Source organism: Aquila chrysaetos, chromosome 17 (assembly GCF_900496995.4).
Source record: "Aquila chrysaetos chrysaetos chromosome 17, bAquChr1.4, whole genome shotgun sequence".
NCBI classification, from domain to species: Eukaryota; Metazoa; Chordata; class Aves; order Accipitriformes; family Accipitridae; genus Aquila; species Aquila chrysaetos.
The window spans coordinates 12,457,298-12,477,729 of NC_044020.1; the positions used below are offsets into that span (position 1 = coordinate 12,457,298).

The window sequence follows — 20,432 nt, forward strand, 5'->3', positions numbered from 1 at the left end:
GTTTACATCTCACATTTATGCTTTGTGCATTTACTGGTGTGGGGCTGCATACAGGGGTGTGTCGTAGACCAGGAGGTGGGTGTTGCTTCTCCTGGAGCGTGGCATTAACAGTAGGGGTTTGCCCTGGTCAGGGTGCATGAAAGGCATGTCAAACTCTCTAAATACTCTCTTCCCCAGAGCATGATGCAGTGCTGCCTTGGCCAGGTGACAAAGAGATGGTCACTATCAGGCTGTAGCTGTGAAACCATGCTGCCTGGGGTGCACAGCACGGCAGCTTGTCCCCATGATCTCACTGGCCAGAGGTATTTGGTTGCTGGACCACAACCTCACTGCCCGTGACACCCAGCGTCATGTGGCAGGGTGAAGGCACTCCTAGTGCACTGCCTGTGTGAGTGGGGTATAATCTAAATGAGAGTAACTGGGGCGGGAGGTTCGTGTTCAGGGCAGGAGGCTTGTTGCATATGTGTGTGAGAGACTGCAAATAGCTCCCTGAGTTGAGCTCCTACGTCATGTTCAATTTCAAGCAACCTTCCCCAGCATCTTTTGGACTAGTATGTTTGCAAGGCACCTAATGGTAATATTTGGGGGTATTGCCCGCATACCTGTTCAGCCAGGAATAATACTGGGAAAGACCTCAAATCACATTGAAGTTCTGTGGGATAACAGCAAGTTGAAAAAATTCAACCAGGATAAGAGGAGAAATAAGACCATCCAAGAGAGGGTTAAAACATCATGCCATCTTGAGGGGGCTGTGGGCACGGTGGGTAATGAAGAACAAAATCCTGCTTCATAACTGCCAGTTTTTTCTTGCCCCATCCCTGCAACAAAACAGGAGGAGGATGGTCTCAGATCAGAAGGAAAATACTGTTTGTGCCAACCAGCCTGTGGACCTGCTGTTTCCTGAGGCTGCTGAGTGAAATCATTTAGCAGGATTACAAAAGGGCTGGGTAGCATGTGGGTGTTAATAGCATTTGCAGCTATGTAAGCAGCAGTAACAACAGCAGAGTAATCAAATCTCATCCTTCAGAGGGGAAGCTGATCACCTGAGTGGGTCTGGGATTTCCCCCTTGCATAATTGCCAGGTACCTTCACAGGCTAATTGAAACGTCGAGTGCTGGCTGGGGCCAGGGGGCAGACAGTGGCTTGATGGATCTAATCTCCAAACAGACAGCAGCTCTGGTCACGCTCTTGCCCCGAGGCCTGATAGCTCCCCAGGTACTGCTATCTGTTATCTCTGGCTGCTGCTTTCTGCTTTTTTAATTATTTTTTTTTTTTCTTTTGAGCTGGTCTTCAAGTGCATTGCTCTGGCAGAGTCATAACTGCTGGATGAGATCTCCCCATCTCCACTTGCTATTCCTTCAGCTTCCTTCGCTGACTTTAAACCTGAGAGCAGTAAAAAGCACAGCTGAAAAGAGGCAAACATGGCCCTGGGCCCTGACTGGACCCAAGGCAAGAAAGATCTTCATCTTATTTCCTCTTGTTAAAGCTTTTCTGTCCCTTAACAGTTGGTCTGCTGGCTCTGCAGGCAACTGGATTCAGACCAGTTGCTTCTTGCGGGGGTTTCTGCTGTAGGATGCAGCATCTGTCTCAGCCTCCTCTTCAGGCTCTTTTCCTTTTCTCTGTGTCCACTTGCCTCTATTTCCAGAAGCAAGCTCAAGTCCTGAGGGCTTCCCATCTCCAATCCAGAGGGGCAGCAACCAGCCTGCCTGACAGGAAGAGGGAGAAAAAGGAGCCCTTTTCTCTCATGAACAACCTTCACATTTCTGGGCAGTGGCTGATCCCTATGAAGCTTGAACCTTGGTCCACTGGTGCAGAAAAGTAGAAAGAAAGGTGGATGTCTGCTTGTTGAAAGGAGGTCAGCCAAGTGTCTGGTTGCAGACATAGGGAAAATGTCCTGGAGGTTGGAGCGAGGATAAAAAATGCAGTTTGAGTGCACTCTGCGCAAACCCCTTGTCACTGCCATGAATCTGTCTGCCCTTCTGCCCCTCCACAGTGCTTTTGAGAACCTTGCTCATCAGGTCCCTCTCGGTGCAAAATCATACAAATCTCCCCATCCACCATGCTCTGGTGCTAGTAGCACCGTCGCAGGAAGCGATGGTGAAGGAGCAGGTCTGACATCACCCCGTGCATGGTATAAGTGCAGGTCGCTGGAAGCGTGGATGCTGCTCTACCCTGGCCACAGCGGCATTCCCCTCCCTGGGGTCTGCTGTGGTGCTCGCATGGCCACCAGCCAGCTCGGCTGGGCAGGCTGGCCCAGCAGAAAGCCATGTGCCTTTCTTTCCTCTGGGCAGGATTTTGGGTGAATCACTGCCCTGAACCATCCTTTGTGGCAGTGGGGAGGCTGGTCCTGATGCCAAGGAGGGGGAGTATGTGGTAGCAAGGCTGGCTGCTCCTTCTGGCAAGCTGTGCCTGCATCAGGGCTGCCTTCCTTGGAGGTGTTTGGGGTGAAAAAATAGCCTTGGAAATCAACCAGTGTGCTTCGGGAAGTGATGCCCAGAAGAGAGAAAGGCCAGGAGCTGGCTGGTGCATCTGTCTGACAGGCTAATGCCAGCAAAGCCTGGCCCAACATCTTCAGCTATTCACCTGGCTGTGGGACAGGCTCTTCACAAGCCTTTGATTTCTGCCTTTACAGTTTTTTGCCTTTTCCCATCCTAACAAGAACTGGTTTTGTAGAGGGGCTGGAGCAAAACCATCAAAGCTAATACTTCTGGCATTCCCTCTTAGTAATACTGAAGTGTTTGCTAAGGTGTTCTAGTTACTGCCTACTGCTTTTTTCCAGGCATATTCTTGTTTATTTTAAATAGCCATCATGAAAGTGCTCCAGCCAGCAGGGCTGCTGAGCAGTGCTCATGGAGAGCTTGAGGACAGGCTGAACCTGTGGTAGACCACCTTGCTCTGGTCCTCTTGAGACAGAGCAGTGGATGTAGCCTCAGGGCTCTGCTCTCCAGCTGTCATGCAGGAGAGGACACCTGCAAGGCAATGTCTTGAATCCTGTGGCCTGTGCTGGGGAGAAGACCTCGGTCAGCAGTTGGCCACAGGAGGTCTTCTGGCTGCAGGAGGCTGGAGCAGCTATGTCTCTTTTCTATAGCTCCCTCCCTCCTCCTAGCAAGGAAAGCATAGGCCAAGCCAGGCCCTTCTCCAGGGGTGCCCCATGGAGATCCCCAGGGAAAAGCCCATCTTCTGAGAAGGAACTGGAGCACCAAGAACTTTCTCCGAAGGGAGTGTTTATCCTACTATTTTCTGAAAATCATTTCCTACCATGTTGGGGAATTAGCCTGCCAAAGTACAAATTACCCAGCAAGGAAATCACTACCTCCAGATTAATTCCTAGCTGTTCGGTCTCTTCCATGTTTGGCTGATCTAACTGTTAGGTAAATACTTGTACAACACAGAGAATTAGCCCCCTTTCTTCTCTTTTCCAAGGGTCAGAGAAATGTCAGCCATTGGCACTTGTGTGCAGCCGGGCTTCTGTGTTTGCTGCGAGGCGGGCTCCGTGCCAGCCGCGCGCAGGATCCGAAGCGCAGACGAGCCCGGGAGTTGCCACAGTGGAGCAGCCAGGTGTGGTGGCCAACATCCTTTTCCCAGGAGTGGCAGGTTCCTGATGCTTTGTCCTGAGCTTATTCCAGAGAGCAGTGAAGTCCTGAGTTTAACAATGAAGCCAAATAATCTCTCGTCTCTGCACAAAAGAAAAAAACTGCTTCTGTTTGTGTCCTCCTTCAGTGAATCTCCAGGAGTGAACCGACTTTTGTTGCCATTTTTTAATTTTATTCCTGTTTTAATTGGTTCCTCTCTAATGTAGCCAGTCCTACTCTTCTAGGTGTCTCCTCTGAAAAAAAGTGTGCTCCCCTCTCCCACTAGTACAATGAACCCTCAAAGTAGTGAGTGCTGAATTTCATGTGAACTACAAAGTCTGTTTCAGCCCCATTGCAAGTGGGGCCATGTATCCAGCTGCAGGACACTCAGAAACAGTGGTTCCTGCTTCATTGCTCTGAACAAAGTGGAAGCTTACCAGTTATACATTATTTTATGTGAAGACGCAAGAATTTCTCCTTCTTTCCCATCACAGTTAGTCCCTGAAGCATGAGATGTGCTTAGCTCCATTAATCAGTAGTTTACTCACCCAAATCGTCTGACTGAAAAATCTTCTGCAGAAGATAAATATTGATGTTGATATTTTCAGTCATAGACTTAAATCCCTCGCTTCAGATCAGAATCTGGGGGTGGGAAACCTAGATCATAAATTTGTGGCTGTTCAGCATCTAACAGGGTCTGAATGAAACCCACACATCTAAGCCAACACTCATGTCAGGATAGCAGGACACTCTAGTTGCTTCTGACTCTTGTCTCTCAGTTGCATCTCTTACTTACTTTCACATTTTCCACATTTCTTGCACTTTCTTTTCATTAATTTTCCCCTTTTTTCACCACGTCATAGGAGGCAGCTTCAACATCTTCTCTTTCTGCTCTCCTCTGCCAGACCCCGCAGCACCCAGATTCAGAAGCGAGTACAGACAGAGTTTTGCAACCCTGTTCGTAGGTGCAGTAACAGGCCAAGAGCTTAGCACAGCCAGGGAGGGGGATCTGTCAAAGGGTCGTTTGTGAATTCTAGTTCCTGGGGTTGTTTTGGGTTTGCCTTGGCCTCTACATAGCTCAGAGATGTTTTGGAGCTGGTCTAGGTCATGTGGCTTGTAAATGCCCCCTCCAAAGCAAACTGATGGAAGATGCTCCTACTTAAGGCACAGCGAGTCTCTCATGCTGCTGGGTTGGGTGGGCAGGGTGAAGATGGGTGGGCAGGGTGAAGATGGGCATGCTGGCTCTGAAACAGTAGAGGTTTCCCCAGCACTGGGCTGTGCTGCCCTCTCAGAGCATGTTCCCTGCCTCTTCTGGCTGCAGGAGCAGTGCAGAGGGCTCAGACCATTCATCTCAACACTCAGACTTTAAGCTGGGGGGATGGTTCCCTTCATATACCAAGGCAGCCAACTTCTCTGGACCTCCTAGAGCTTTGGGGATGATTTCCATTTTTAAAGAAAATGGGCAGAGAGCCTGGCTCCGGTCCCTGGTATGTGGATTCGCCACGTATGGTGGTGGTCTGCCACCAGCCTGGGAGAAGCAAGTGCTTGCGGAGGTTTTGGCACTTGTGCTCTTCACAATTAAGCTATCGTGCAGCGTGGCCACAGCACTGAGCTGCTGGCAGGTTGGTTAGCTGCTGACTCAATGCCAAAATGTTTAGTCGATCTGAAAACTGCATGGTGTGAGCCACCATAACACTGCTGGGAGGCGTGAGCTCTGCTCACCAGCACTGTCTCGTTAGTGATATGCATAGCGGTTACGGAGAGCTACTAGGTTATGCTACATCTGTTCCTCTTTGTCCCTCCTAAGCCCAGGAGGCTAATGGAGTTGTAGGAGGAGACCAAAATTGATCCTGGCTCCTTGATCAAGCAGACTGGGAGAGGGGAGGGAGTGTCAAATGAAGTTGCTTTGAACCTGGAAGCTGACTTCACTGAAGTAGCGATGTCCTTAAACACATCACTGCTAATATTTAGGCATTACAGCTGAATGTCCCATCAGGTGCCATCATTTCCTTCAAGAAAACAAGATTGAAAGGTTTTATTGTGCAAATAGGTGCATATTCAGAAAAATATTCTCTTGATGGTTAAACTAATTAGTAATCTGGTTATTGTCCTATTTTTCTTTGGGATTGCTAGTTAAAAAAAATTGATGTTCTTTAGTTTGACCAATGGGATTATCTGAGGGATCTACAGAGAGGTTCCAGTCCTGTGGTGATTAATGAAATGTCTGACATGTATTTTAGAACTATGATGAATCTTTAATAAAACAAATTAATAAGGAGGGAAGAGCTTTTAATGAAGACAAAGGCAATTTCTGTCTCCGTGTCAGTCTGCCAACTCTGAGTAACGTAAACAACTCCTGGTCTCTGCTGGACTGTTCCAGCATGTTAGAGGTCTCTCAGCCTTGTGAAGGACCAGTTTATTCTGGTAACTGCTGCAGCTTCTTTTTTTAGCCTGTACTCTGACATCTCTTTCTGTTTCCTCTGTGCAGGATACGAAAGCTGGAGGGAGCTGGCTAAGGCTCTGGCAGACACAAATGTCCCAGGTGGGGACCCAAGTGTTCAGTTTTACTATCCGCAGAAGCTGGGACACCAGGTGAGGAGGCTTGGGATGTCTTCTGAATGTTTAGAAGGGCAGACCTTCCTTTCTGATGCTGGCCCCAAGAGACAGCTCTCTCTTCACGCAGGAAAGAGAGCATGCCACAGGGCAAAATCTGAGCTGACTCACGGCAATGTGAATGTACAATGACTCCACTGTAGTAAATTAAGTTATCTTAGATGTACTAAGCCACAGCGGTGGGCTGAAGATGGCTCGGTATGTGGCACAGGAAGGTAGCACTAAGCGAGATGGAAGCAGAAATGAAAGGTCAGGAGAGAGTTTGTAGCTCTCTAGTGAAGCACATCTCAGTGCTATTGCCTGAAGGAAGTGTTGGAAGAACTATTGTTTGGACCTTTTTGAAATAAGGATGGGGAAAAAGAAACAAAAAAAAAAAAAAAAAGGAGAATGACCTAAGTTTTAACTCTGTGCTAGCAAACAGTTATAAAGTGCTGGTATCTTTTCCCCTCAGTAGCCCACCATGGAAATTTGCTGTCAAAAAAGCCAAGGAGCATTTTCACCCCACTATGGCCATGATAGCTGGCCTGTCCTTTGGAAAGGGAGCTTGGGAGCTTGCTTTTTTCACACATGTTCTTGTGACCAGGTTTGAGCCCTCTTGTGTAGGTGTCAGTGCTAGGTCATTTATCAGGTTATTTTGACTTTCCTCTACTTGTATTTCAGAACCAAGAGCTGCAAAGAGGTGGGAGGAATAAATCAAATTATGCAGCTGCGGGCAAGCCTGTCCCATGGATGCCAGAGGTGGGTGCCTTTCTCCATCATTTTGTGTAAGGGATCTGTAGCTGGAGACCTGTGCAGAGAGAAAGGAAGGCAGGGACCTCTGCCTGGAAATTAATTTGCTTCACTAGAAGTCCATTCCCTATCACCCCCTCCTGGCTTAATGACACTTACAGACCTGAGTAATCATCTGGAAAGACAGGAGTGTCCAGATTCCTGATAATTTGGTGTCTCTACCAGCCATCAAGGCACCAAGCACCGACCCACAATTCCCTGAAAGCACGCAGCCCTCTACCTTCCTGAAAGGTGAAGTTTATTCAGGGCTGGGAGTATGTAGGGCCAAGCATTCAACAAACAAATACAAAGACTGTGGCATGCAGAAGTATCACACTCTGCTCTTGCTCTGGCATTTGCTTGCTGTTCACCCCCCGTGTGTCATATGTAGAGATTTCTCTACTTCAGTGACAATTCTGATGAACAGAGACCTTCTCTAGTGACCCCTGAAGACTGGGGTAAACATTCCCTTTGTTTCCTTCATGCTTCGTTTATTCTTTCCTCCCCTGTTCCCTTATCTCACCATTCCTCTTCAGATGAGGGAGCAATGCAGCCTGCTGATAATGAGGGGGACACCAGCCAGAGGGCATTTAGCTAATGGAGTTAGCTTACTAAATTCCTCAAGGTGATTAGAGACCTGCACAAATTAGGAGGACCGCTGCGACTCCCCTGGGGAGGGAGCAGGCTGCTGTCCCAGCTCTCAGGGCGCGAGATGATCTCCGGCCAGCGGAGGGAAAGTGCCTCCCTCCAGCCATTGCACTGAGCGGTTTAGGTCCCTGCAGCATGAGCTGAAGCTTTCCTGGAAGCAGCCAGCACCAGTCACCCTCCAGTGCCCAGAACCAGACCAGACCATCGATCTGTTCTGCTGCATCAGCTCTGGTGAGTGCCGGTCCCAGCTGGAGCCTGGAGGCTTCCTCCGGCCGCAGGGCCCTGCAGGCAGCATGCAGGCAGGGCTGCCTCCCAGATGAGCAGCTGCTGGCAAAGAGCCAGCGGAACTTCAGGGCCAGGGCTGCTGCTGCGCACAGAGATGACTGGGAGCATTTAGTGCTCCCTTCTCCCACGGCACCGGGCAGTACAGGCTCTGCGTGGCATCCCTGCCGCTTCTCTGAGGCTTTGCCTGGTGTCTCTGATCCCCTCTGTGGTGATTTCTCAAAAGCATGTTAGTCTTGAAACCTGCCGGCTGTGGTGCGCAATGAGCCTCTACTGGGTTAGAAATGCAACTGGTGGGTACTCGCTGTGGCTTGGGTGAAGGTATGTGTTTAGCACCGGGCTGATCTGCAAAGCCCTCTGCTTTGCTGGTGGGGCGACTTCACATCCCTGTGTGCCACGGCGCTGGGCAGGGCACCCACCAGCCTGCAAACCTGCCGCCCCGCTGTGGTGCTCCCAAGGGGGGAGCGAGCGGAGAAGTGTTCTGGCCGAGGGTAGGACTTGAGGTGCGCTGTACGGGATAGCCGCAGGCCTGGAAAGGTGCTGCGTGCCTCCTGCCTTGTCCTGCACTGCTCCCTGTTGGGGAGAAGAGCTCTGCCAGGTAGTAGGGCTGTTACCTCAGACTGGCTGCACTGGGAGTTTGTGGGTGTCCAAGTCCGTGGGGCCATGCACTGTGTCAGGTGGTGTGTGGCAGATGCGCCATGAGAAGAGTTTGAGTCCCAGGGTGTACAGATACCAGACTGGGGAGCTGGTTTGGGTGGCCTTGCCCCACTCACACGCCCTGCCATTCTCCCCCATCAGCCCTGCTCTCTAACGCTGCTCCTGTGAAGCACCTGCCTCCTTCACTAGTTTTCTCTTTGTCTCTATAAGGCAAAATTTCCTGCCCTTGCTGTGGCACTGTCTGTACCCAGAGGGTCAGGAGAACCATCCTGACTGCAAACAGAGGCCAGCGGTTCACCAGTACCAACTGCAGGAGATGGAGAGGGATCCACAGGCACCGCTCTGTATAGAGCTGCTTGCTGTCCTCTTAACCACCAGCTGAAATTTCTCCTAGCCTGGGGATTAAGTTTTTCTGTAATTCTGCCCAAATTAATTACCCAGCATCTATGATCCCATTGTGCCCTCCCTGCAGCATCTCTAAGAACTTAATTGCAGCCTGATTCCTGGGGCAAAGGGCAGCAGGTTGCCTCCCACAGGTCAGGGAGCTGGGCTTTGTTTGAATAGAGAGGTATATTCCTGACAAACGTAAATAATTAACAGGGTTGTAGGGTGAGCTGGCAGCCAGCATGGCCAAAAAAGGACAGGTTTCAATTTTCCTCTTTCAGTTTCAGGAGATGAAATCAGTGGTTTAAGTCTTCAGCCCTGGATAATGTGGTGGGAAAGTGTGCGCATAGAAAATCCCTAATGAAGTTATACCCTGCGTATGGGGGAAAGCAGGGTTCAGCCTCACTCCTGAGTTCCTCAAGGTGCTTGTGCACATGTTCCTGACCCTCATTGTCCCTTCCAGGCACCAGAGCAAAGTCTTCCAGCTCCCAGCATCACCCACTGCCTCCTCAGGCTGGAGAGATGTGGGTCGTTTTGTTTCATTAATTCAGAAAGGTGTCTGGCTATCGCCAGGGTGAACCTGCGCTGTGGGACCGTGTCACCATTTGGCACTGCTGTAGGTGTGGGGGGAGGATTTTCAGAAATGTGCCTGGTTAGCCTGATCGTTCTCATTTACTTCTGCAAAAGCCTCTGTTCAGCTCTGAGAGGAGAAAGGTCTGGGCAGCGCTGGGGGGCATTTAAAACGTTCCCCCTGCTTCATATCTGTGCAGCCTCAGGACTTCCTTCTCACTGGAAGGAGGTGTGAGGGACATCCAGGAGCACAGCCCCTTGCAGGCAGCACCTGTATAGGTGCATAGGTGCAGCACGAAACCAGAGCGTTGTGCTAGGGCATCCTCCTGCTACCAAACCTGCCCTAAGAGGAAGCATCCTTTCTTTAGAGGACTAAAAGACAAAGCTATTGCTGCTCGCTCTGTCCTCGCCCGTGTCCCTTCCTCGCCCGCTCGTGCCCGTCAGGTGTCAGGGCTCAGTGGAACAGTGAGGCTTTGTGGCTAACTTGTCTTGATGGATTCCTGCAAGTGCCCAGCCCGGCAGAGCTTGCAGCGAAGCCCAGCTGCTGGCTGCTGAATGTCACCCAGTCAGGGGAGCGGGGCCAGGCAGGAGGAGGGGCCGCGGCTGCTCTGCAAAGACAGAAGAGTCTTACAAACTCAGGAGTTTCGAGTTGGCAGCACAATGTCGCCTTTCTTCCCTGGCTCAGGCCCTCTCTGTGCCCCGTTTATCATCCCCAGCACTGTGCACTCCCCGGGCTGCATGCAGCTGATTTGCCTCCGTGATGCCAAAGCCGCCCGGGATTATATTAGGAAAGACCTCTCTTCTCCATCCTGCTCCAGTTACAGTGTGGGAGGTTGTGTCTCTGCTGCTGCAATCCTCCCAGCTTTGCTGCTTGGTCCAGCCTCTGCTACTGCTTTGCCTTTCTTCCTGGGGCTCCTTGCTCACCAGGAGCCGCTGGGTGTGTGGTGCCACCCCCCCGGGTGCTTTTGACACGATAGGGTTTGGGCTAGGAAGAGAGGTCTGTGCTCCTGATCCTCCTTTATGGTCTGTTTTCCTAGGAGGGGCTGATAATCTAAAATTCCTCGCTAGAAGGAAGCGGAAATACCAAAGTCTCTTAACACAAAGCCAGGGCTGCAGGCGGGTGTTAATTCAGCACACTCAGTGGGAAGGGTCGGTGCTGGGGCTTCGAGCCTAGCCGCACTCTCGAAGCCACGGAGGCTGACCAAAGCAAGGGCCTGTCCAAGCTCTCGCCTTCCTGCACTTGTTAAGGTTCAGCTCTCCCGTCCCTCGGGCAGCGCTGTCACTTTTTGCCTGTGGCATTGTGCTCGGGGAGGGTATCAGCCTGCCCAGACTTCCTTGGGAAGAACCGCTCTTGCATGCATGCTCCTGGGCATACTCGTGCTGTGCTGACGGTGCCCTTGGTGCATGACCTGTGCCCATTTTGGATCCCAGCTGAGTTCTTGCAATGCTGCTATTTCAGCAGGGTGGAGGTAAGCAACTGGGAGGTGGCGTTGGGACGGGGAGGGAGCCAAGGGGCAAGCGGAGCCCTCTAAATGGGAAAGCACAGACCACGTAATACTAGCTCCCGTTGAAAGCCCAGACCCTTGGCTTCTATTCCTGGTTCTGGCCAAAGCAGTCTATCCAAAACTTTCAAAGCAGATGTGTTTAAGGGGAGAAGGGGAACTTGTTGCTTACCAGGTCCTAAATTTCCAGCCCTTTGAAAACCAGGGCAAGGTAGTTCCAAGCTGGGAAGTCAAACTTAGTAGCCATGTTTTAGAAAGTCCATCGATATTTCTCAGGAGCTGTGTGCGTGAATTGGGAATGATGGTGCCATTTTTCTATTGCTGCAATCTGCAAAAGCCCCAAGCAGGAGATTTTTACTGCATGTTATAGAGGAGACCCAAATAGCAAATGTAGGAATTTCTCAGCTGCCTGCAATGGACAGCCATGAGTTGAGCTGGAGGGCCAGAGGTGATAGGGTTTCAAAACAGCTGCTGCACTTATGACTTGTGGGGGCCTAAATTTAAAGCTTAGCTCAGTTTTCAGTCCCAGAGCAGCGCTTTGAGCAGCCAGCACTTATCTGTCAATAATGTTCTTCTTTTCCCTTCCAGAGGAAGCAAAGAGTAAGTTAGGCTGCTGTAGCTCAGGAGAAAATCTGTTGCTTTAGAAAAGACTCTGAAACTGCATGCAAGAAATGCTTACTATCTACCAGTTAATTATTTCTAATAGCTGTGAGTGCAGGGAAGCAAAGCGATCTCATTAGCTCCTGCCAGAATCTCCTCTCAGGTGGCTTTGTAAAGACTTTGGAGACAGGGGTGTCAGGCTAGAAATCTCAAGGACCATCTCTTACAGCATTGGTGGAGCACCTAGTACAGTGGTGTCTGCCTTATTTTTTAGTAGGCTACCCTCTCTCTAATACTGCCAAACTCTGCAGTAAAGTATTGTATTAGAATGGGACTGGTCAAGTTTCCTCTGCAAACATTTTAGCAAGTCTAGCCACTCTTTTGGACTTACCTCATAAAGATCTGGTTTGGCATTTGGGTTACCCCATGCCAAAGCCAGCCCAGCTCCATTGCAGTTCTGAGCCTCAGGAGCATCCCCTGGGTCTGTCTTTGCCAGGAGGGGACTGCAGCACCAGCCTCTCCACGGTGTGGGAGTGTTGTGCTACATTTGATAGAGATCTGAGCCTGCTATCTGCAGTGTGCCGACAATTCTCTAAGAAGAAAAACCAGCATCACTTGTGAATAGCAGCAGACTGCCATAAGACTCAGTTTCTGGCAGTGACTCGCTGTGGGAGCCCAGCCTGTTCACCTCACTTCACGTTCAACAAGAAACAGCAATTGTCATTATTTGATTTGGCTGAGGAAAGTTGTGTAAGACCCTTGGGTGTGAACCTGGATTTGGCCAAGGGGCATGGGACTGCCCAGCAATTATGTTCCAGTTCACTGTTTGTCACGCTTGCAGTGATTTATTTGTATCACAAGCTCCTGCAGAGTCCCAGGTTTTTCTTGGCTGCACCCATTGCCCCAAGCCCTCTGTGTAGTTCCTCTCTGATTTTGTGCGGCATCACTCTGGGGAATTACATCTACTTTGTCTCGCTGCTTTTCGTGTTGCCTGATGGGCAGAATTCAGGCTGAAGGATGTCAGCAGAGGAGGAAAGAAGATGAGATAGTAGTGGGGGATGACACGGGCTTGCAGACATCAGTCAAGCCCTGGCAGTGCGGACACCAGTGAGAGAGGGCTGATGAGAGACCACTCAAGAACAGCAGTGGTTGTGAATGTGTTTTGCCTGGCACACAGAGACGGTTTCCACGTGCATCTCTAAAGCCCACAGCTTGCAAGGAGCATTACTGCATAAGCTGGTGTCAGGCCAAGTCTGCTCTGCGTCCTTCCTTCAAGCTACGGTTTCTTACAAAACGAAACTCCAACCCGCTATCCTGGGAAAAATAACTGTGAAGCGGTTTCTCTGCCAGGAGTGCATGGAGGGGTTGGGCCCTCCTCCACCATGCTGCTTCAGCCCCACTAGAGACTCCCCAGCGAAAACTAAGAATCTGCTGCCATCTGTAGACATTTGGGTGCTGTTCAGGCAGTTTCCCCAGCCCTGCTTGCACAGCCCTTATATAGGCAAGACAGCCGTGGCAAAACCTCCCCAGTCCCAAGGCAACCTATTCCTTTCTTCAGCATTTCCCCATCTAAGGTAGCTTCTACCGTCTCCAGCTTATTTATTCTCTGCTGTTGGATGCAGGTCCTGCGAGGAGGGTTTTCAGCATCCAGCTTCACTGGTTGCAGGCAGAGAGCTTGGACTTTGCTGGGGGACAGCCAGCTCCTCCTTTCTGAACGGCTCTGACAAAAAGAAAGTCTGTCCCTTGAGGAGCGTATCGCTGAAATTCCACAGCAGCCAGCAAGCTTTTCCCAGCAAACCTGTGCTCCAGGTCTCCGCTGGGCACTGACAGCCTCTCCCAGTGGGGCTGGCTGGGTAGCAGGGACAGCCACCTGTACCCACACTGCATACCTCCTACACTGTCTGGGAGGGGACCCCTGCTCCCCCCAGCGTCTCTGTGTCTCTGCAGGCACACAGAGGCCATGCTGCCCACTGACCCACCTGTGCTGCTGCTCCCCACCCAGCTGAGCCTTTGTCTCCCTGTCCCCGAGCTTTACCTTGCAGACGTGCTTTGAGAAGGGGATCTACTGTCTCCCCTCCCTAGGGTGTCCCCTCTTCCTTGGGACAGGAAACTAGCCCTGAAATGGTGAGGGAGTCCAACACACCTTCTTGGAGGACATAAGACCCTACACTCTCTTTTCTGGATCATGGGGGGCCATTGCCACCCTGCAGCGTGTCCCACACCATGGCCTCAGAGCACAGCCCTCTGGTTAAACACCTCCTTATTGGAGCAATATGGAGTGAACCCTAGCCACTTAACTGAGATGTCCTGGGCATTATTGCGGTTCCCTTGATGCCATTTAGATTGTCACCTGCACCAACCCCAAACCCTCAGTGGATGAGAAACAGGGATCTGGGCCCATGCCTCCTGCAGACCAGCCTGTTGCAGAAGCAGCATCTTCCTTCACTCTCACAAGCGCTCCAGTGCCAGGGACCGTGGCCGAGGTTGGCAGAACAGGGGAGGGACACGGGGGAGGGATGCAGCAATTCATGGTGCCCTCCTTCTGCCTCCCAGTTCCAGGGCCAGGCCAATCTGCACGTGTTCGAGGACTGGTGCGGCAGCTCCACTGAGCAGCTCAGGAAAAACCTCCACTTCCCCTTCTTTCCCCACGTGAGTAAGACCGAGACACCCTCTGTCCCATGCTTCCAAGCTCTGCTTCCCAGCTGGGTCGCCCCTGCTCCCTTCACATCCTGCCCCTCTCCTTCTCCCTCACCTCCTCCGTCCTCCTGCTGCAGGAGCAGGAAGCTTTCACAAGGGTTCAGCAGTGGCAGCTCTTCTGCTGCACAGGGGAGGCTCGTTTCACCCATGCTGGCCTGTCAGGCCTCAGACATGGGGTGAAGGAGCCCTGTATTTGGTGCTCTCCCTCCAAGTGGCTAGTGAATGCCATGTCCTGTCCCCACCATCTCACCAGCATCCCCTATGCAGCTCTCTCCTCTGCAGCAGCACTTGCTCCAGTTTGTCTCTCATCTGGCCTGCTCTATCCTGCTGCCTCTGTCACACATCATGCCCCATCCTTCTCCCAGAGCAAACCTCATACTTTCCTCTGCCCACCTGTCCCAGGGTTCTTGTGCCCTCCTCGTTCCTGTCACATCTAATTATTTTTATTATTTTTTTCTTCTTCCACTTCAGACGCGAACTACACTGAAGAAGCTGGCTGTGTCCCCAAAATGGACCAACTATGGTCTCCGGATATTTGGCTACCTGCATCCTTTCACTGATGGTGAGGGCTCTGAGGCTGCTGTGCCGCTGCTCGTGTCTTCTCTCACCTGCCTCTCCCTCCCCTCCTGGTGCTGAACACTGGTGCCCTCACCCCAGCAAGCCCAACGCCAGGTCCCTTAAGTGGGTGTCCCAGCTAGGTGTGTGTGACTGGCCGTGGCCTTGGCGTGGGTGAAACACATCTGCCTCCCCTGTAGGGTGGAAAGGAAAAGCACAGAAGAAAACAGATGGGAAGTGTTAGATAGAAAACAATGCTGTGGTGAATGCACAGCCCCATGGTGTGTACGTGGGCACGAGCAGTCCCTGAGCTTTTCCTCCCTCCCTTGCATGCACAGAACTGTACATGACATCATTTACGTTCCTGCTGCTCCCTGGGTGCATGAATACCATCGACAGCAGCTGACATCTGTATTGCCCAGCTGCATGCTTCTGCCCGGAGCAGCCTGCTAGCACTCACCCACATCTCATGGTCCCCTGGACCACAGCTGCCATCCCTGTAACCCCGGCCAGAACAGTGAGACTGAAGCCCCTCTGTCTCCCTTCGTGGCTCCACGTGCATATTCGTCCATCCAAACACAGCTTGTCACACAAAAATTTTCTCTGGAAACAAAAGGGGAGGCAGGAAGACTTTGCATGGACTTCTTAGCTTTCCAGGTTAGATGTCAGGTGAAGCCAATGCAGGAGGGATAGTGAACCAGTTGCATCTGTAAAGTTTTGTTTTCAATCACAGCAGAGTTAGAGAGTTCAGAGAGGTTCAAAGGGGTGGGGGTGGTAATATAAAAAGGGAAGGTATGGTCTTACCAGGAAAAAGGGTAAAAACATCATTTTAGAGGAGCAGAATCCATGCTGTGCACAAGCCCTTACCACAGAGCCCTACTTACTCCCTCCATCTCTTGACAGGGGAGTTTCAGTTTGCCATTGCTGCGGATGACAATGCTGAGTTCTGGCTGAGTCCAGATGAAAAGACCTCTGGTCTCCAGCTGCTGGCCAGTGTAGGCAAGGTACAGTGCATGCTGCATGGCTTCTTCCATCAAGGCTTTAAAGTTTCTGTGGGGATGGAGACCTTCCTGTCTTACATGCTTCCTTGGACTACCCAAGTTTCTTTTCCTGCCCAACTACAGCAACACCACCACAGATGCCAGATGGGTGTGACACGACACACCTTAAGCCAGTTACATATTGGCAGTGCTGTTGGGAGCCCCATGTTCATGATTAAGGGACTTACGTAAATCTGTCCACAGGTTATGGATCTCACAGACAACTTACCAGGAGGAGTAGCTCAATTTTCCCTCTTCATCACTCGCAGTGCAGTAACTAGGGAAGAAACTCATCTTAACTGGAGCATTTTCTGTCTCTTCACAGACAGGGAAGGAGTGGACCGCACCAGGGGAGTTTGGGAAATTTCACAGCCAGCAGTCAAAGATGGTGAGGTGAGTGAGCAGAGCCCCTCACTCCCAGCCACCTCTGCACGTGGCCAGGAAATCACAAGGACAAGGAAAACGAACCCAGGCTTGTTCTGAAGAATTTAGCAATATAGAGAAAGGGATTACTCTGGCGTGTTGCCAGAGCTGAAGTGACACATCCACACCTGTGCCAGTTGCTTTGCTGATTACTGCAGGAATGTAACACTGAATTTTTCTTCCCTGGAGGAAGCAGCCACCAGCAGATCCAGACTCCTCTATATGAACTGTATCCTGAGCTTCCTGCCTTGGAACTGGCTGGGTTTCCCAGAGGCCAAAACCCAGAAGGCAAGACTGAAAGGGATTTATTCAGAATTAACTGAGAAGGGTCTGGAGCGCTCCAGGTGCACAAGGGAAGCTACCTATCTCACTGTCAGCATCTGGATTTTCTTGGCAGTCCTAACCCTGCTCACCCTGAGAATTAGGTTGTTTCATGGGTGTGGTTGCTCTCCACTGATTGTCTGCTGACAAGCTAAGAAATGTTCCTTAATGCTCTTGGTGACAGACACGTTGTTCTTCACAGGTTGTCAGCTGCAGGCAGGTACTATTTTGAGGTGCTGCACAAGCAGGATGACAGAGGAACAGACCATGTGGAAGTAGCAGTGAGTCTGTGCAAATAGTTGTGCTGTATATGTGTCCCCACAGAGCATGGGAATGACATTTGTAATGATTTCCCCCCTTTCCCAAGCTCCAGCTTTGCATGAGATGTATCTAATCCCTTCCAGAGCCCTTACCTAATTCTATGTGGGATAGTCCTGAACACGTCAGGACCCTTTCCTCTGTTTGCTTGGGATAGTTCTGCCCTCTCCAGTCTCTGTTGCAGCTCTTTGTCCTTTCCTGCTTTGGATGTGTCCTGAGGGATCTCAGCTCATTCCCAGTCTTGCTGCTAGGTAAACTTGGTCATAGTAAGGAGAAAGAGGAAGCTGCGAGCCCATCTGGTGAAAAAACGTCTTGTGCCTGTTCCTTTTGTTCAGGCTTGTTTAACTCCATAAGCGCTTCATTTTAATGTGTTTCTCTGTTCCAGTGGAGACTGAATGACCCAGAAGCGAAGTTCAAAGTCATTGACTCCCAATACCTCTCCCTTTTTGCTAGTAAGTATCTTCACTACAGGTTTCCCTGAGCACCTCCCCATTCTTCCAAAACGTATCAGCGGTGTTTCACCATGAATCATAGTCTAGCCAGGCAAATACCATGCGTACAGATCATTACAAGAAAGAAGTGGAGACAGGTCAGGAGAGAGACCTCTGGACAAGAGTGTGACTTATTACTAAATATAGGAGAATTGGAAGTAGGATTGGAACATTATTTCAGGGAAATCTAGAGGCAGTAAGGGAGGGCAGAGAGGAGAGTCTGCAAGGGTGAGAACTGTTCCAGATGTGAGAGTAACATGGGATGGAGGTTGCCTCCTGCAGATGCAGAGAGCTAGGGGGAACATGAGGCCCGTAACTTGGGAGCTGGGGTTGTGCGCTGGCAGTTGGACATGACTGGGGAGAAGGGGCAGCTGTAGCACTTCCAGGAGACTTCACTCTGGGTGCTGGACACAATGGGATACACTAGCGATATCGGGTGATGCTGCTTTCTTCTATATCAGCCTCAAGTCTTTTCAAGTTGCTGCTGGATTGCAGCAAGTACATCAGCCCAGTCCCTCCTGTTTTGTAAACCCTTCTTAGCACATCAAGTGATGCCTTTATCAGTTAAGGAGCTCCTTAGTCCCGTTTACCCTTATCTAGCTTTGTCAGTATCGCTTTCCTCTGCCAGCATTCCCCCTTTCCATATCTACCACTGTTGCCTTCCAACATCTCTGGGCTTTTTTCCATACCAACACTTTTGCCCATGGAAGGCTCCCTGATGTAATCGAGACATCTGCTTGTTGTGTCTTGAATTGCAACCTGTTGCTGTATTCTCTGAAACCTGCCATTTGGCCAGGACTAGGCTTTCCGTTAGGTCTTCTGTCCCCATCCTTTTTCCTTCTGCTCTTTTCTTCTTATTAATTCCCAGTAGAAGCGAAGACTCACATCCCAGAATATTCCTTCATGGTTGGGCACAGTGCTGCAGTCTCATCTTTATCTGGCATCTTCTACCCATACAGTGTTTCCTTCCTCCATATCAGCCTTTGGCTGTATCACGTCATCCCATTCCTTCTGGGTTCCCATGTTATTCAGTACCCAAAAGTTGCTAACAGTAACCCCAGTGCCCTTGGCAGCATGTTGCCTTTCCCTCCTGGATATTTATTCAGTTCCCCTCATCTCAGAGTGAGATCCGTGGAGACACAAAGTCCTCTGGCAGTGGCACCCAAGACAAAATGTAACCAATACCCAGTCTTCAATTTAAGCTTCCCGTTGCTCCTGGCTTACTGTGGGTCTGCATTCCCCTGCTGGAGCATCATCCCCCTCAGCCACGGAAGGCCTCACCCCAGGGTCCTGCTCCTTTTCAAGCACAGGAGAAAGCTCCACTCCTCAATTTTCTCCTCCCTTTCATCTTTTCTATCTCCTTTTAAAATAAATTTAATGCTAATAATTCAGATGCGTCCAGTAATTCCTGCCAGCATGGGGCTTCTTTAGCTCATCACTGCTGGTGTGTCAAAGGCAGGAGGTCATTTTCCTCCATTACTCATCACTGTGTTTGTTTGCTTTCAGTGATAGCCATGTTCCTACCCCAAAGCTTCTGTATTTCCAGTTTTCTGAGTCAAAGCCTTTGCTTCCCACAGTGTCTTTGTGGTGAAGCTCCTGATCAGCACCATTTAGGCATTGCTATGCCAGAGACAGTGTTAGTGCCATGAATGTAATGCCATTTGGAAAGGGCTGACACTGGGGAAGGGCATTTTTGGGGCCAAGGGATGAATTAGCCCTTCCTCCCCCTTCCATTCTCTCTCTGGTTTCTAGATGAGACGCTTTTAAAGATGGATGAGGTTGGACATATCCCACAGACATTGGCCAGTCACACAAGCCGGCCTGCTGACAGCTCAGGCAGCAAGGCACACCCAGCTGACATGTTGAAGCCTGACCCCCGGGACACTCTTTACAAAGGTAAGACTTGCAAAGCAGTTGAGAAGGTAGCTGCAGCCTGTCACAGCACGTGCAGTAGCACAGCCGAGAAAGATTGTCCTCCTACACCACGGTTATCAAAGGCCACGCTTTTTTCTCCCCAGTGCAGAGGAGAGGGGCAGCATACAATATAAGCCACTGTAGGAGACAAAGCACAGACTAAACCCAGCTCCTCTTTCTTGGCATCCAGCTTCCACAACATCCCTGGGTGTAATATTTTAGTGTAAGTGCTGTAGAGCAATGTAAAGAGGTAAGCTGTGCAAGATAGTTTGCTTTATGTATCTGTTAGTATTTCACATGGATAAAGAGAAACCAGGCACAGAAGTAGCTAAGCTGGTGCATCGGTTGCAAGCAAGGCTCCTCCAGCAACACTCGCTTACATGTTTCTTCTTAGTGCCTCTGCTCAGCAAGTCTCGTGTGCGCCGAGCCTTGCCGGACTGCTCGTACAAGCCCAGCTACCTGGTGAATGGATTTCCTCTGCAGCGCTACCAGGGACTCCAGTTTGTAAGTTTTATTCCTTGAGCAGATACTTGCCTAGGGGAATGCAAGGAGGAAGGAGGGAGACGCCATTAACCATGGTCCCTCCACCAATCTGAAGCTCCTGGGCAGATTTGACCATCTGCTGTTCAAGTCTGTGCATCCCAGTACGTGCCAAAGGGCAACACCAAGAAAAGGGAGATGGGTGCTACTCACTGCTCATAGGTCTCACTGGGGTACAAGTGTGCGTGTCTTACAGAGCCCCTCGGACCTCAAACCAAAGAGCTGAGCTTGCCTTCACACGGAGCCTCAAAAGGGCCGAGGATTTTATTCTCCATGAGGTGAACTGTAGTCTGTGTGGACTACTAAAGCCCTGACAAGCTTAAAACTGGTCTTGAGGGGTAGCTCACATTTGAGGGGCATGCAACATAGCAGGGATTAATCCCCTGCATAGCAGAGCAGACTCTGAGGTCTGCTGGGGATGGGTCACCAGCACAGTTTGCCTCCCTGGATGTCAGTGCAAGCCTACGCTCCCTGGGGGACTCACATCCCGGGTGGCCCCGGCTTCCTCAGCCTTGCATGGTGGTCCCCACACACACT

The 20,432-nt window shown here is 50.7% G+C and overlaps 1 protein-coding gene across 1 annotated transcript in view; it reads left to right on the plus strand.

Annotated features, from left to right (window-relative positions):
• B4GALNT3 (beta-1,4-N-acetyl-galactosaminyltransferase 3) overlaps positions 1 to 20,432 on the plus strand; it is a 70,224-nt gene that overhangs the window by 36,044 nt on the left and 13,748 nt on the right. The window contains exons 2-11 of the mRNA XM_030041386.2: positions 6,061 to 6,164; positions 6,846 to 6,923; positions 14,150 to 14,245; positions 14,765 to 14,855; positions 15,752 to 15,852; positions 16,214 to 16,281; positions 16,835 to 16,913; positions 17,336 to 17,402; positions 19,194 to 19,337; positions 19,750 to 19,859. Of these exons, the coding sequence (XP_029897246.1) occupies positions 6,061 to 6,164; positions 6,846 to 6,923; positions 14,150 to 14,245; positions 14,765 to 14,855; positions 15,752 to 15,852; positions 16,214 to 16,281; positions 16,835 to 16,913; positions 17,336 to 17,402; positions 19,194 to 19,337; positions 19,750 to 19,859 (938 nt within the window). The remainder of the gene's footprint in view (positions 1 to 6,060; positions 6,165 to 6,845; positions 6,924 to 14,149; positions 14,246 to 14,764; positions 14,856 to 15,751; positions 15,853 to 16,213; positions 16,282 to 16,834; positions 16,914 to 17,335; positions 17,403 to 19,193; positions 19,338 to 19,749; positions 19,860 to 20,432) is intronic.